The 16014-nt window shown below is 43.3% G+C and overlaps 1 protein-coding gene across 2 annotated transcripts in view; it reads left to right on the top strand.

Annotated features, from left to right (window-relative positions):
* Positions 1-16014, top strand: part of PDCD6 (programmed cell death 6) — a 57779-nt gene that overhangs the window by 32243 nt on the left and 9522 nt on the right. Inside the window, exons 3-5 of one of the 2 annotated variants that reach the window (XM_088442306.1) lie at positions 9629-9673; positions 11739-11897; positions 14865-14977. In XM_088442306.1, the coding sequence (XP_088298432.1) occupies positions 9629-9673; positions 11739-11897; positions 14865-14977 (317 nt within the window). The remainder of the gene's footprint in view (positions 1-9628; positions 9674-11738; positions 11898-14864; positions 14978-16014) is intronic. The other variant, XM_088442307.1, reaches the window with a different exon arrangement.

The raw sequence follows: 16014 nt of genomic DNA, 5'->3' as shown, positions 1-16014 counted from the left end.
GTAGTTTGGTCCATATAGTAATCTTTACATTACATCAGATTGGATATGTGTATAATGACACCCAAAGCTAGATACATACATATAGATATTGGGAAATTTGCATGATATTGCAGCATACAGTATGTGGTCTTGTAGTTCCCTTCTTCTTTACAGATATTACACAAGTCCTGGTATATGATAACACAATGAAGCATACTTGAACTTCAATGCCTGTGATGTCGCCTCTCCTGCCAACCGATTACTTCCTCCTATTCCTGTCTCCAAGATTTTGCCTGTGCTGCTTCCTACTTCTGGAACTCTCTCCCTATCAGACTCCCACCTCTCTACTAAACTTCAAATGGGCTCTAAAGTCCCACTTCTTCATCAAAGCCTTCCAGTTCCCCACAATGGCACCTAACACTTTGTTACTGACGCCCTGCTGCTTTTTTTTATTTTTAAGTGTTATGATCACTAATGTGTTTTATAATCCATAGTCTTGTCCTGCATTGTTTTGTACTGTTATTAACTGTTTTTTGTTGTGTGCTCATTTGTTTATGTACTTTGAAAGGTGCTTTGGAACCCTTGTGGTTCCATATAAATAAGGATACTAATAATGTATGTTCTACCGACCCTGGGTCGGGGGATCAGAGAAATCCGACATGTAGGACAATCACGATTCCCCAATTCCGACCCGAAAATGGACAAAATCAGCGTGTCATGGATTTTTACATTTTTATTGATTCCCTGATGGATTGTAATCATTGATGTGCGTCGATCTGCAGTTTTGATTGGCTCTGGCAGAACAGCCCACAGTAGTCAGGGAAGAGAACTACTGGAGTGAATTACAGCATTGCATTGTTACTTGATGGTGAATATTCATAACCGCAGCTCTCTAGTTATCCTGATACAGGTTGAGTCTCCCATATCCAAAATGCTTGGGACCAGGGGTATTTTGGATAACGGAATATTCTGTATTTTGGAATATATGCATATCATAATGAAATATCTTGATAATGGGATCCAAATATACACACAGAATGCATTTATGTGTTATATACACCTTATACACACAGCCTGAAGGTAATTTTATACAATATTTTAATAATTTGTGCCTTAGACAAAGTTTTGTGTACATTAGACCATCATAAATCAAAGGTTTCATTAACTCAGTGAAGCCAATATTCCCTATTTCGGAATATTTCGATATGGGAGACTCAACCTGTATAGTGATTTCTATGTCTAGATCAGTGGCTCTCATCCTCAACACTCAAGTTTTTCCAACAGGCCATATTTTCAGGATTTCTGTAAGTGGAAGCAGGTGGGATAATTACTGACCCAACAACATAGATTAATTTACCTAGTATGATTAACGAAATCCAGGAAACATGAACTGTTGGTGGGACTTTAGGACTAGATAATATTGTAGTTAATATGAGAAGTAGTTTAATGGTTGAGGCAATTCAGTGAAAAACGTTCTTTGCTACCATCCTAAAATAAAAGCTCATTATCCATGCCTCACAATGTTTCAAATGTAGGATTTATTTTTAATTAACTATTTTGACATTTTGTTATCTGTAATTAAAATTTTTATTTTGTGAATTTTCATGGTGAGCAACTTGTTAGTTGCGTGCTTCATTGGCATTTTTCAAGCTTATCATTCTCTTGGTTAGTGGATGATAACGGTACATATTTATTATTAATGATCCTATCAGTGATGAGCAGTAGTCGACCACTGTGATTTCAGCTCCTTTCTGATTTTTACCCTATCAGTTTTTTATTTAATGCCCTTCTAAGTTTGCCTGTGAGTGAACTTTATTTTTTAAACTATTTGCCCGATTCCGACACATTGGAACGACAAATTGTTAAAATCGTCCAGTATGTATGCACTATATCGTGCAGTGCGCGCTCCAGTGGAGTCATCCGTTGCATCGTCTGACCTTCCCTACATGTCGGTCACCAGATCGTCCAGTGTGTACGGGCCGCCGATATGTTGGCCTGACAGCGGGGAGGTCACCTGTCGCATCTCTGGGTACACACGTCGTTTATTGTGTATCCAGCTTTACATAATGATTTCCAAAGCTGTGGAAAATCTGGTCAGTCAGAAGCCATACTGAACTGTCACATTTGTTTGTTACAGTTTGTAACACTTTTTTAAATTACCTTAAAATGCCTGCTGCAATGTCATTACAGATTGGTGTCTCTTTATTTGAATATGTAATATGCAGCACTTGCACACCGGGGTCTCATTCAGACCCGGTCACAAGCACTGAGCGCTCGCAACCGGGTAAATGTTAAGGCCATGCGCACCGCAGAGGCCGCAAGCCCCGGAGCGAGAGAGAAAAACTTTTTAGCTCCAGAGCTCACTACAAAAGGGCCGGCTGTCGATGTTGATCGACAGCTCGGCCCGTTTTTTAGGCGGGGCAGGGGGGTGGTTTACAAATGGAGGCATTCCTTAAGGAACGCCTGCCGTTTTGTGGGCGGCCGCACTGACAGCAGTGATGTCAGTCCTGCTCGATTAGAGCAGGAAGCTCCCTGGGGCTTGCGGTTACAGAGACCCAACCTTAGGGTCTCGTCGCAAGCCCCGATGGCCGCGATGTTCTTGACCATCGCCCTGGTCGGACGCTAAGCTGTGGGTGGTAACCCACAGCTTAGCTAGCGACCAGGAGGCCGCACTTAAAAAATCAAGCGGCCGCCCTCATTCAGAGAGAGCGATCGCTTCTTGCGACCGTCTCTGAATGAGGGTCACTGTCCTCTAGTAGGTTTCCCACGTTAGCATTTGTTTTACTTTTTTTGTTAATATATATATAGTAATGGTTCCATATAATGTTATGAACTATTACACCTTCTGCTGAGGCACTTGTTTCACTACCACATACAATTGTTAAATTACCATAACTGTATGTGTTTAGCTAGATAATGACTATTAAGACAGTCAAACAAAACAAATAAATCTTTATTATTCTTTTCAATGGAACTTTTCATTAGGAACAGTTTTTTTTTTTTATTATTTACTATTTTGTATGGTGCTTGACTCCTCAATTTTGAGTACTGCTTTTATCATTACTTTAGAGACCCTCCTTTGTTACTGACCTCCCTATTCATTTATTATAAATGTCTACATATTTAGAAACCTCCTCCTATGTATGGGGTAATTTTTAGTCTCTTCTTGCTGTGTACAGTACAGCCTCTGCTCAGTAATGGCAAGCTCAAAAGAAGAGCGTTTCTAGGCACTTTCTGAGCAATGCAATAAAAAGCTACACACACACAATGATATGTAATAAAGAGTGTCCTATCAGCCTCATGGTTGAGACAAAGCTAAACCAAACAGTAATTTAGGAAAAAATACTGAAAACATTAATCATTGAAAAGGTTGGAGCCACAGGGGTAGGATTAGAGACCTTGACATGATGTAACATTTGCACATTGTTCCTCAAAAGATTTTGCTGCCTATTTTGACATTGAATTGCACTTTGATGGTAAAAAGTACTCCAGAAAGAAAAAGAGATGGCAAATACTTTAAATGTGTCTGGGCAGTCCATCGGGCATACCACTGCAAGACATAGGTGTTTTGTGGTGTAAAGTCTACAGTAATTCACACTTCAGTTTCACATGCAAGCAGAAGCCAAACACAGTTCTTTATAATGCTTTAATGTACTGGGGCGGTACACCTGTCAAACCATAATGCAGGTGTCGTAAGGCGACCTCAGGGAGGACAGAAACCTACCGCATAATTTATGCTCATGTGCTTATAGAGGTAAACTATTACAATTCAGATTCTTGTCTAAACCACACATATTACTTTCTGTCTGCCAGTGAACCATGTTCTCAAGTATTTAGGGGCTACAATAGAAGCAGAATTTGACTGTTCTATTACCCATGTCGTGTTAACGAGCTGAGTGCAAGCATTTAACCATCATGTTCTAGGACCTTGATTGCATAGGGGTAACTAAAACCAGGATCTAAACATTGCCTTAAAGTAGGGGTGGGGAACCTTTTTTCTGGCGAGGGCCATTTTGATAAATCTAACAATATTCGCGGGCCCGGTGCAGGTCACGCCCCCTCCATGTGACGCCACACGGGGGCGGGGACACAATCGCCGATGATTACAGCAATGCCCGGAGGATCCTGAGGATGCTCCGGGGAGCTGTAAGGGTAACGGTATGACCGTCTGAAGCATTTTAAGGAGGCTCCAGGTGACACTGCTGCATATATTCTGGCCAGATGAGGCTAGCAGAAAAAGCTCCGAGGGCCAGACCAAATGATTCCGCGGGCCTTATACGGCCCCCGGGCCTGAGGTTCCCCATCCCTGCCTTAAAGTATTGTAATAGGTTTTGGGCCATATTCCTATGCTTCAGTGTAGTTCCTCCAACTGATCACTCTTTATAAATTGATTCTGTTACTTATATTTTGCTTTGTGTAGTTAGTTAATCCATCAGGCTTTTAGGCCAACACCAACATAGGCATTGTTTCTTGGGACATGTCAGCTGGTTGAGCAGTAAATTCTGCCAAACGTGCCAACAATGACTGTTGTTCAAATTTCCTCAGGTCAAGGATTCAGTACCTATTTGTTCAAACCTAGCTCAGGTAACATTGTATTGCTTCTCAATCTTACTTTATGTGAAACACTAATTCACTTTCATACTAATAGGTGATACATATATTATATTTTGTTTATATTCTTAAATACATAGAATGTAGTGAGTTAGAAGTGTTAGATGTGTCAATTAAAATGTATCCATTGATAATTGACACAGTTCATTTTCTTAAGTCCTGGTTTTGTTACGACTTAGGGGCCTATTTATCAAACTGTTCATAAAATTACGTACCAAACGCCGAACTTTTCGGAGTTTGGTACCTTTTGGTTTCTTCTTTAGGGTCCATAGGCTCCACAGGGAGACCTTGGGTTGTAGGCGATGGCTTGGACATCCGGGCACCACGCAGTTAATTTTCAACTCCCAGGATGCACTGGGCCACTTCCTATGCCCCGCCCCCAAGCCAGAGGCACCACAGTTCTAGTTGGTGTCTGGCTGGAGTCGAGTCACTGTAACGCAGGGGGCTGCTTTGCAGCCCTCAAACTATTTAGATTTTTTTTTTTTTTTTTTATTTATCTTGAGTGCACAGCGACAGACAAGTCCGTAGGACGTCTGCACTGAAACTTGGGGATTTTGTGGTATCTCTGGATATTCAGGACGTGTACCTACATGTACCGATTGCTTCCTCTCACCAGCGTTATCTCCGGTTTACTATACAGCAGCAACATTTTCAGTTTCGGGCTCTGCCTTTTGGTCTGTCTACTGCACTTCGGGTGTGTATCAAACTTATGGCTATCATGGCGGCCCATCTGCGGGGACAGGGTGTCCGACTGCTACCATACTTGGACGACCTCCTGTTGTTAGCTGGATCTCCAGGGGTACTCCACCACCACACATGGATGGTTAATCAATTGGAAGAAGTCGTCCCTGATGCCATCCCAGAGGATGCTCCATCTGTGAGCCCTGTTGGATTCTTAACAGCAGAGAATCTTTATGACTGCAGACAAGTTTACAGATGCGAGTATGCAGATGTCTCCACAATTGCCGGGTGTCAATCCACTCCGATTGAAGTTCTGGGATCCATGGTGTCAACATTCGACATGGTGGAATATGCTTAGTTTCATTCCAGGCCTCTGCAGAGACTGATCCTCTCCAGGTGGGACGGATTACTCCATCGAATAAAGGTACAGACGATGGTGCTCTCTCCAGAGGTGCGTCTGTCCCTATCCTGGTGGTTGCAGACGAATCATCTCACCAGGGGACGCCCGCTTTTGGATCCTGGACTGGGTGATCCTGACAACGGATGCCAGTCTCCGGGGTTGGGGCGCAGTAACCAGTCTGCACTCTTTTCAGGGTCGTTAGACTTCCAATCAACATGTTCAGTCAGACAACGCCACAGTTGTGGCATACATCAACCATCAAGGACATACTCGAAGTCAGGCGGCAATGACAGAGGTGTCACACATTCTGACATGGGCGGAAGGTCATCTCCCAGCCATATCGGCAGTGTTCATACCAGGAGTGCTCAATTGGGAAGCGGACTTCTTCAGCCATTACGACATGCATCCCGGGGAGTGGTCTCTTCACCAAGAAGTGTTTCAGCTTCTCGTGGACAAGTGGGGTCTCCCAGAGGTGGACCTGATGGCCTCCAGACACAACCGCAAACTGCCTGTGCACGGGTCCAGGAAAAAAGATGCCGAGGCACTATTGGTAGACTCTCTTTCAGTCAAGTGGACCTTCCAGCTTGTGTACCTGTTTCCTCCAGTCTCCCTTCTTCCTCGAGTTCTAAGGAAGTTCAAACAAGATGGAGACACGGTCCTGCTGGTGGCTCCAGCATGGCCGACGTTATTGGCACTCAGATCTTCGGAGTCTTTCCATAGACACTCCGTTCCTGTTGCCTCAACGTCCGGACGTGTTGTCTGAGGGTTCTTGCCTTTACCCGGATCTGGGTTGTCTGTCTTTAACGGCGTGGCTCTTAAAAGGGATGCCAAAGGTTTCTCCAGCTCTGTAGTGAATACTATGCTTAGGGCGCGGAAGCCAGCTTCTGCACGGATCTACCACAGAGTGTGGCATTCCTATTTTCAATGGTATCGTCCTAGAGGTTATGATCCTCAAGTGTCTGGGATACCTAGTGTTTTGGCTTTCCTACAGGCGGATTTAGATCTTGGTCTCCGCCTCGCCTCACTGAAGGTTCAGGTCTCTGCCCTGTCAGTTTGGTTGCAGCGCAGGATTGCTCCTCTTTCAGATATTCGCACGTTCCTGCAGGGTGTCCTCCGGATTCAGCCTCCCTTTGTCCCTCCGGTGGTTCTTTGGGTACTCCATTTTGAACCCTTGGAATCTGTGGACCTCAAGTGGATGACAGTGAAGACTCACTCTTCTGGCGGAAGCTATTGCCAGAAGAAAATCTGATTTAGGGGCGCTCTCCTGTCGCTCCCCATTTCTGATTTTTTTTTCAGCAGGACAGGGCGGTGCGTCGGACTCGCCCTGAAGGCCTGATTCAGACCTACTCGCGAGCGCTGTGCGCTCGCAAGCGGGTCGATGTTGGCTCAGTGCGCATGCGCACGATGGAGGTGGCTCCGTCGTGTGCATGCGCGAGACCCGGATAGCGACAGGCAAGCCGTCGATCCGGGTCTCGCTACAAATGGGGCGTGCTGTCGATGGTGAGTGACAGCACGTCCCCTTTGGTGGGCGTGCCGGGGGCGTGGCTGCCCAGACGTAGGCGTTCCCATGGGAACGCCTACCGTCTGAGGCCGGCCCCACTGACATCACAAGTGATGTCAGTGGGAGTGCTCTCGGCTCTGATAGAGCTGAAAGCACTCCAGGGCTTGCGGCAACGAGACCCTACCACAAGGGTCTCGTCACAACCCCGATGGTCGTGATGGTCTTGACCATCGCGACCATCTTCCTGGCCTCTCGCTATAGCTGTGGGTTGTCACCCACAGCTATACGAGCGGCCAGGAGGCCGCTCTAAAAATTAAGAGGGACTGCACTGATTCAGAGCGAGCACTCTGTCAGAGCGTCCGGCTCTGAATCAGGGCCTGAGTTCCTTCCGAAGGTTGTTTCTAGTTTCCACTTTAATAAGGAATTTATAGTTCCGGCCTTCCAATCTCCAAACCTCTCAGCAGGTGAGGCCTCGTTGGATGTGGTACGTGCCCTAGGACTTTATGTGGACCGTATCAATTACCTTCGGAGATCAGACTCCTTGTTTGTAGTTTACGGATTTCAGAAGGGATGGCCAGCCAATAAACAGACATTGGCTAGATGGCTACATATGATGATATCTGAGGCTTACACTCAGGAGGGCCTTCCTATTCCGCCTTGTGTTACTGCTCATTCATTGGCGCCTTGGCTGTTCAGCTTTGTAAGGTGGCCGCGTGGTCTTCTGTCCAGACCTTTCTAAGGTTTTATGCCTTTGATGCCTTTGCCTCTCAGGATGCTTCCTTTGGGTGCCGGATTCTCCTCTCAGCTCAGGAGTTTCCCAGCCCTTAAAAGGAAAGCTTTGGGACATCCCCAAGGTCTACCTGTGGAGCCTATGGACCCTGAAGAAGAAAATTAATTCTGGTAAGAACTTACCTTTGGTTAACTCTTTCTTCGAAATCCAAAGGGTCCACAGGGCACCCACCCTGACGCATCTGGCTTCAGATGGGCTTCGCTCTGGTCACCGGTTTTCCATCTCCTAAGTGATGATGTGATTCTTGTGTGTTCCAGATTTCCTTCTCTCTCTCATCCTCCTCCGGCCTTTGGCTTGTTATGAACTGAGGTGCCTCTGGCTCGGGGGCGGGGTATAGTACTGGGGTCGCGGCCCAGAGGGGTGGTGGAGTGACAGTGCAGACGTCCTACGGACTGTCTGTCGCTGTGCACTCAAGACAGATAGATAGAAAAAACTAAAAAATAAATCAAAAAAGTTTGAGGGCTGATTAGCAGCCCCTTGCGTTACAGTGACCCGACTACGGCCAGGCAGCAACTAGATCTGTGGTGCCTCTGGCTTGCGGGCGGAGTATAGGGAGAGTGGCCCAGTGCATCCTGGGAGTTGAAAATTAACTGTGTGGTGCCCGTATGTCCAAGCCATCACCTACACCCCAAGGTCTCCCTGTGGACCCTATGGACTTCGAAGAAAGAGAGTTAACAAAGGCAAGTTCTTACCATAACTCTCATTTTACGCCATCCTCAGATAATCATTATGCCTATAGAGGCATACTTGCAAGAGAAGGATCTTCTGATTCCTCTCCTTCAGCCTCCGTCCAGCTCCCGTAAAAAATGATCATCTCCACTGTGATGTACAATGAAAAAAAGTGCAGCATTTCCATGATTATTAGTACATGTGCCCATTAATCCATTACAAATTGGAAAAAGTTGAAAGATGTTCCTTCACTTCTTATATTTAGGTTAGTGGTGTTCTTTTTTATTTATTTAAAAGCCTAGCTAAAGATTTAAAAAAATAAATACGATGATTTATTAATAAAATAAAAAATATTATGGGGTCTATGTACTAAGCAGTGATAAGAGACAGAGTGAAAAGTGATAAGGTGCCAGCCAGTCAGCTCCCAACTGTCATCTCACAGGCTGTGTTTGAAAAATGACAGTTGGGAGCTGACTGGCTGGCACCTTATCACTGACTTATCACTTTTCACTCTGTCTCTTATCACTGCTTAGTACATAGACCCCTTTATCTCCTATGTGAGAATGTATTTTTCTCCACCTATTTGACATCATCTTAAATGTTGTCCCATATTTACCAAACCATCTCTGTTTTATGTCATATTGTTATTTTTGTAGTTTTACTAAAGTTGAGTACACACTCAATTGATCGGCCAATATTTCTTGTGTGCGTCGGCCAGTGTTTACCAGTGAGTCCACGGGGAAGGGGGCGCAATGCGACCCCCGGCCAGAAGACAGATGATGGTTGTTCAGTGTGTATGAATGACTATCATCTGCAGATCACTCAATCTGCAAATACTGTATATCTGTTAGTTGTGTACCCAGCATAAAGGGCAGGTTCAATTAGCTGTGTGTGAATGTAAATAACTTTTTGAAGATTGCAATGGAGGACAATATTATAACTGAATTGATGAACCATTTTGCTGAAAGTAAATGTAATGTCATATTTGTTGTTACAGGAACATGGACTCCTTTCAACCCTGTGACTGTTAGAGCTATAATCTGTAAGTTCACCTAAGCACATCCTGATTGTCTTGTTTTTGTAGCAGAGTCCTCCCAGCAATTAGGCGGAGCCGGCTGATCATAATGGATAAAGAAATATCCACTAAAGGTTATCAATAACATTCATATGACCAGTTTTTCAAGAACTTACGGAAGACATAAGCAAAGTAATTTAAATTATCATGTAAAAGGCCGGATTCAATTAGTTACTGTGGGCTTGTAGCAGTGACTGGGGCTATTCAATTGCAACCCGCGGTAAGCGCCCTGAGGCTCGAACAGAAATCTGCAATAACTAGGATTTTTTATGCCTTTGCTGAGGCTGCTGCACGATCAGTTATCTATATCTCCAGGCACTCAACCCGGAAATCTCCATGCTTACTGTGCGATGACATGGGTATGTAAATTGAATAGCTTTGGTATGAGGCTACAAACCTGTGGTAAATACCGCAGCTAACTGAATCAGACCCATGCTCAGACTGATGTGCCCTTTAGTTAAATGGTTAGAGGAGAGAGGAACATTTCTAGGGGAGTCAGTGGAGCAAAGAAAATAATTTCCATGGTTCTCTTTTATTGAAAAAAGTTAAAATTACTGCTAGTCCCTCCTCATATTTACCACTGAAACTGAGCAGTACACATTTTCTCTCATGTTCTTACTGTGTTGTTTTATATATTAATAATAAGGGCCATATCCTATTAGCCGCGATAACAATACGTTTGCCTGGGTGTAAACTTATTGCACTGTTCGCCCGAATATGTCACTTATCACGTCTTTGTGCACTCCCATTTATTCACACAATTCTATGGAAAAGGTCGCAAAGATGCATTCGTACGAAAAATCTTCATGGTTTTAGCTGCGAAAAGTATAGGGGAAATTGGGAAATCTGCCTGTACCCCAAAAGAGTCTAACTAATATTCGGTAACATTATAGAAGTGTATTAGTGGCCATAATCAAAAGGATTGGGGTTCTTAAATTGTGTCAAATGGCTGTTGTATTCATTTTTCTCTAAAAATGATAGTTAAATTAGGGGTACATTAAAATGGGTGTAAGTATATTTTTGTGTCATTATAGGGTATTTATTTTTTTAAAAGTGGCTTTTCGCAGCTAATAGGATATGGCACTTATGCTGGGTACACACTAAACTATGTGTACCCATCTCAATGTGTCGTGCCATGGGGTGGGGAGCACGCTTTGTCAGCAACATAGTGGGTACACACTGCTCGATGTGGACGTATCGTCTAGTGCAGTGGTTCCCAAACTTTCTCTGTTCATGACACCCTTATTGTCTACTTTCTCTGTTCATGGCACCCCTAGACCAAGGGGTAGATTCCCAGTAGTAGGCCTGTGGGTTGAATTAAATAAAATAGGGCTCATTGCTCATAGGAAGGAGAGATAATAGAGACACATGCCAAAACTGCATGGTTGGTTCTCCTCACACAGCTCTCTCCCCCTCTAGCACAGCTCTCTCCCCCTCTAGCACAGCTCTCTCCTCCTCTAGCACAGCTCTCTCCCCCTCTCGCACAGATCTCTCCCCCTCTCGCACATGTATCCCCCTCACCGAAAACTTCTAATTTGTTTAGAACTAGCCATAATTGCAGTCTATCAACATATTTTCAGTCATATTTACAGTGAATTGACGTAATATTCTAACCTACTGTATTATGTTATGTTTATCGATAACTTATGATTTACACCATGAGTTGCAACTAAATTATTCATCTGTAAAGTGAGTGAATATCAATAATGCCCCAGCAAAAAAAGAATAGTAGATAAAATATTCCAAAATACAAGACAAGGTGAAAAATGTCAATTGCATATATGCTAGGTCAGTAGAATTGACAGTCATATCAGTGAAGCCATGGTAGCCATGTGATTATTTAAAGGACCCATATTTCTACATCTATAGATATGGCATAAGTAACTTAACTTGTAAAACAAAATGACTAATTTAAATTTTTATTACTAATGTATGTTTCCCTAAATGCTTTCTTACTGTACTACATGAAATATAAAATATATTGTACCTTTGTGTGTGACTGTATGTCACTATCCTTTTTGTTCTGTTTCAGCGATGTTTGACCGGGACTGCAAAGGTGGTGTGAACTTCACTGAGTTCACTGGGGTGTGGAAGTACATCACCGATTGGCAGAATATATTTCGGGCCTATGATAGAGACAATTCTGGACTGATTGACAAGAATGAATTAAAGCAGGCCTTGTCTAGTTTTGGTATTTTTTTAAACATTATTTATTGTACTGCTTTTTTTAGTTATTGTATCTGTATCCTAAAACATTAAGAGTTAAAATATTGAAATGCAGGTTTATTTCAATGTAGTGTAGATGTGATACAGATGTGTCCTCTGTTGATATTGCTGCAGTCACGCATCCCTTCTAGTCGTGCCTAATGCTGGGCAAGTTTACTCATGCCAAGCATTTCTTTATGCATCTTTTTCGCCACAAATGTATCGTATTCACAATGCGATGTGAGTAAGACGCAAAAGCAGACTTTGCTGATTATGTGGCATGTGTTTTGTCCTGTGTGCGTCTGCAGCTATATCTGCATATGAAATGCTCTGTTACAGTGTCGGCAGTAACATGCATGTGCCACATATCATTTTAATCAGCAAAAACTACATATGTGTCTTGTTTGCATCACTTTGAGAATAAGATGCATTTGCACATTGGAGCAGATGGCTCTCATGCGTCCTGTGTAACGTGACTCATAACACAAGGAGAATAGAAGAAGGACATTTGTGTATTTCATCAATACTCTCATTTGTGCCCTAGTAAATGTATAACTGATATTAAAAACAGAAGTGTGCTGTTGATATACAGGGAGTTTGGAAAGTCCCTCCGCAGTGACTGTGTGCTAAGTATGTGACATCCCAAAATTCAAATAGGGGAGCCACACAAACTGCCAGTGAGTCCTGGCCGGCAGTGGTTGTGGTGGCAGTTGATGTGGCTCCCCTATATCAATTTTTGGCTGCAGCTCAAACTCTGATTGCAGTGCGCAGGACCCGTTCTGCGAATGTGCTTAATGGGTCCTGCATGATTGAACGCAGCCCCTTCTATGCCTCTGCCTGATTGGCAGGCAGATGCATTTAAGGGGCGGTGTGGGGGCAGGGATAGCTGGCATTCCTGGAAAACGTTTTCTGTGAGTGCCAAGGCCAGGGGCTGCTTCCACAGACTGTTTCCTGGCCCCGCAAGCCGGCCAGCCTGAGTAAGCTGAGGCTTAATCAGCTGCCCGGCGCTGTCCACCATCGCGACTGATGGACACGATGGTGATCCCAGCCTGCAACCTCGGTCACAGTGCTGTGATCGCAAATGCAGCAGGGGGTTTCAAACACCTCCAGCTGCATTTGCATATTAGCAAGGACAGAATTGCAAAGCTTTGCAATTCCATCCTAAGATGATTATCACCCCTCAAGTTAGACTTACCGGCAACTTCAGTAACTAGTTGTTTGAAATGACTGAGCAAAATCAAACAATGGGGGCAATTCAATTCAGAGCGAGGTGAATAGTGCCGGGAACTTGGTCTTGGAGTTATTCAATTCACCTTGCAGTTTAGTCCGAATATTACAAGTCAGCGAATGCCGGCTCTCACGACTTAACCTGGGTGTTTAATCGCGAGAACCGGCATTCTCCGTCTAAAGTGCCGGCCATGAGGCTGGTAGCGCCGCGCTAAGCCGGAAAAACAGTCTCGCGGTCGGCACTTCAGTCGGATTTCTGCGAGAAGGAATCCTTTATTCAACCTAACAGTACTGAATTGAATAGCTCCGGGAACTCCTTCCTGGCGCTATCAACAGCCCACTGAATTGAATCGGCCCCATTGGTTGGTCATTTTGGCCAATATGTGAGCTCATCATACCTGATGAAGATCTGATCTGATTGGATTATCTATGTTGCAAAGTTATTGTATTCTATTTGAGGACATGCAGTGAATTACAGGATAACTTCTATACCCTTGGGATTTGCAAATTTAGGGTCTGATTCAGTACGGACCGCAACTACGATTGCAATAGCGATTCCGCATGCAGTCTAACTGAGAAGATAATCTAATCCACTGCAATCGCTATGCCGTCGCAGCACAACATAATGACGCCCACTTTAATTTACATACGTCTGTAATACTTAGCAAGACTGCGAAACCATTGGTAACATAGAGTACCATTGCTGCCTCACACACACTTGCACAAGCTCTGACCTTACTCAGAAATTGCTAACCTTGTCACACGCTGTGAGTACACAAACTGCATATGGCATCGCAGTGCCTAATTTATGCACACCCCTGCAACAGCATTCAAACGCACTGGCACGGCTGTGTTTCGCCGACCACCCCTAAATGGTACTTCCTGTCAATCACTCTATGATGGGTCTGCGTAGTCACTGCGATCGCAGTCCCGATTGTAGTGGAGTGTTCACGCACTGCAATGCATGCGCAGAATGCGACAATCGATCCTTGCTGAATAAGGCCTTTAGTGCGGATCCCTGACATTAAAATGTATCAATTCGCTATGTACCCCTGTCTGCTAGATACATTTTTAAGAAAAACACAACTAGTACCAGCTGCTAATAATAAAATAGATTAATAATCGTAGCAGCAATTCACCCAGTAAGCCTGTGAAAGCTCACTACAATTTACAAAACCCTACAATACAGATATTGGTGATGCGCTAATTTGGAAAAAAAATAATAATAAAATATATATATATATATATATATATGTGTATGATACACTTAAACCTTCTTGAGATGGCAGAAATGAAAGTTTAAAAACATATAAACTTATATACTGTGTGGGAGATTGGAATGAATCCTGCCCAATCAGGGCTCCAGTTATGAGCGGAGCTGCTCGTACACAATCGCTCTGTCTTGAGAGCAGGCAGCCGTCCTTCTGGATCCCGGCTGGAATGAAATGCAGTAGTTACCAGTAATACAATCAAACTCCGGCTTCCATAGATATTGTGCTAGATGTCAGCATGTAGCAGATAGAAACTGATGCTTTTGTTCAGGTAGCAGAGGAAGCTTACTGCCATGGCTGCCTGTGAATAGCTTGTGGCTGGTACCAAAATACAGTTGACTGTTGTAATTGTATATAATCTTTCAAAATTAATGTGATTATTGTGATAACTTCTTCACTCTACAGCATTAATTTATTTAAAATTTAGTTTTATTTTTTCACCTCTGTTTCCTGAGCAGGTTATCGTCTGACAGATCAGTTTTATGATATCCTCATTCGAAAATTTGACAGACAGAGGAAAGGACAAATTGCCTTTGATGACTTTATCCAGTGCTGCACTGTCCTGCAGGTGAGATGTCTTGGTAACTGGAGGTAGATCTGTTGCACTATCAGAGCTATTTTGTAACTTGGCTCATGTTGTTAGAGGTCTCATATAGCTTACTGAAAATAAATTCCTATTTCAACAGGAATAGATGAGTTAGTAAATTTGCTTAAATCTTATGTGAAGAGCATTTTTCAGACCTGTTTTTGCATCTAGGTTATTTTGAATTATTATAATTAACGTACACCACCTCCCCCTTCATTTCGTTTAGAACATACAGGAACACATAGGGGCCTATCCAATTGCAGGCAAGGTTTTCCCCGCAAAAATTTACATTAGCATCGTGTCCAGTTTTCTATTATCGTTGGTATGCGTGCTCCAGATCCCCTCAGTATCCAATAGAAGAAAAAAAATCAGTCGCAATTTTTTTTACGGGCAAAATCCGTCAGGAATTTAGGGGAAAAAAAAATCTTGTAAAAGTATTGGGTAACGGTAATAATACTGTCCCAAAGAAAAAAATGCATTAAATGGCTGATTTGTGTGTGTGTGTGTGTGTGTGTGTGCATGTGTATATGTGTGTGTGTATATATATATATATATATATATATATATATTTTTTTTTTTTATTACAAATAAAATGGAAAGTGATTTGAAGGTATTTTAGGCTAATTAAAAAAAAAACGAATAATTTTTTCTTTAAATAAATGCGGCCAATCCGACAGATTGGAACGATCTTGCAGCTATATCTTTCCGTGTGTGTGGCCATGATATTGTCTGCTGCGTACTCCTCCAGATCTTTCTGTATGCAAAAGAGATCTGGAGAATTGATGAATGATCTTATGCTGGTCTATGCTAGGAAGGGGGGTGTGGCATGTCGGGCACTGGATTGTTCCATGTGTGGGGACTGCCCAATATTTCGGCCATCGGATCGGGGATCGCATCGCTGGGTACACAACGTAACATAACAGCAGTGTTAAATGGTCGACACAGTAAAATATCACCATTTAACATGTCAACACTAAAATTACCACATTTTTTTAATTTTAGCTTAACCTTAAAAATCA

The sequence above is a fragment of the Taudactylus pleione genome, unplaced genomic scaffold (assembly GCF_031769625.1).
Source record: "Taudactylus pleione unplaced genomic scaffold, aTauple2 ptg000309l, whole genome shotgun sequence".
Lineage (NCBI taxonomy): Eukaryota > Metazoa > Chordata > Amphibia > Anura > Myobatrachidae > Taudactylus > Taudactylus pleione.
The sequence above is the reverse complement of the archived record's forward strand: the minus strand, read 5'-3'. Positions and strand labels throughout refer to the sequence as shown.